The 1,292-nt window shown below is 36.6% G+C and overlaps 1 protein-coding gene across 1 annotated transcript; it reads right to left on the bottom strand.

Moving 5' to 3' along the window:
• Window positions 1–262: 262 nt before the first annotated feature.
• On the bottom strand, window positions 263–1,291 carry VICG_01752 (uncharacterized protein; the record flags this gene model as incomplete). The annotated part of the gene is made up of 1 exon (XM_007605135.1): window positions 263–1,291. A coding segment is annotated over one exon (1,029 nt), but the record flags the coding sequence as incomplete, so codon positions are not given.
• Window position 1,292: the final 1 nt, after the last annotated feature.

The following is a 1,292-nucleotide window of genomic DNA, read 5'->3' as shown; positions in this document are numbered from 1 at the left end:
CATGCTACATTATTAGATACTCTTGAGCATATTTTACGAGAACTCAAACCATCAAGAATAGAAAGACTTCAGATCCAAAGAATATATCAAACATATCTCCTAGAAAACTAGGATAAAAAGATATAGACTGGCTAATGGATATTCTTCGAGACAATGCTTGAGGGCTTACTGTAATAAAGACCAGCAACCCTTCCACATCCAGTGCATGGATTAGAGAGAAAGACTATTTCAAGTTGTAAACCAATTTATTGCAATACTTGACTCACTGTGTCCCATGTGGGGCATTCATATCAAACACAGCACGGCCTCCAAATACCTCTTTCAGTTCTTTCTTGCCCAGAGTCCTTCCCCTTTCTCCAATCTCTGAAATGCTATTGCCTGTCAAATACAATAAGTGCAAAGAACTGAACAGCTTTCTTATAGTGTCTGGTAGTACCTTGAGCTTGTTATTCCTGAGATCCAGGTATCTCAAATTCCTCAACTCTCCTATCTCAGATGGCAATGATTCAAGTTCATTGTTATTGAGATATATTGTTTCCAAATTTTTTAGTTTTCCTATCTTAGCCGGTAATGATTTTAGCTTGTTATCGCGGAAGTGCAACATTTTTAGATTCTCTAGCTCTCCTATCTCAGTTGATAATGGCTCAAATTCGTTATCATTGAGATATAATATCTCTAGGTTCTTTAACGTTCTTATCTCAGATGGTAATGACTTTAGCTTGTTACCATTGAGGTGCAGTTCTTGCAGATTAGTTAGTTTTCCTATTACAACTGGAAATGACTTTAACTTGTTGTTATTGAGATGCAAGTTTCGTAAATTCACCAGATCTCCTATCTCAGATGGTAGTGCCTCGATATTGTTACCGCTGAGATATAGTTCTCGTAAGTTTACCAGACCTCCTATCTTAGGCAGCAATATCTTTAGATTGTTATTACTGAGATGCAGGTTTCGTAATCTCTTTAACTCTCCTATCTCAGATGGCAATGTCTCAAGATTGTTATCAATGAGATGCAGATCTTGTAGATTAGTTAGTTTTCCTATCTCAGATGGCAATGTCTCAAGATTGTTATTGTTGAGATATAGTTTTTGTAAATTCACCAGATCTCCTATCTCAGATGGCAGTGTCTCAAGATTGTTAATATTGAGATCTAACGTCTTTAGATTCACCAGTCTTCCTATTTCAGGTGGTAATGACTCTAGTTTGTTAACACTGAGATCCAGTTTTTCTAGCTTCACTAGTCTCTTAATATTGCTGTCAATAGATGTAATGCCTTGGCAACGTATAGATATG

This window comes from Vittaforma corneae (assembly GCF_000231115.1).
Source record: "Vittaforma corneae ATCC 50505 unplaced genomic scaffold supercont1.18, whole genome shotgun sequence".
Lineage (NCBI taxonomy): Eukaryota > Fungi > Microsporidia > Nosematidae > Vittaforma > Vittaforma corneae.
This window is presented reverse-complemented; position numbering and strand designations above follow the sequence as displayed.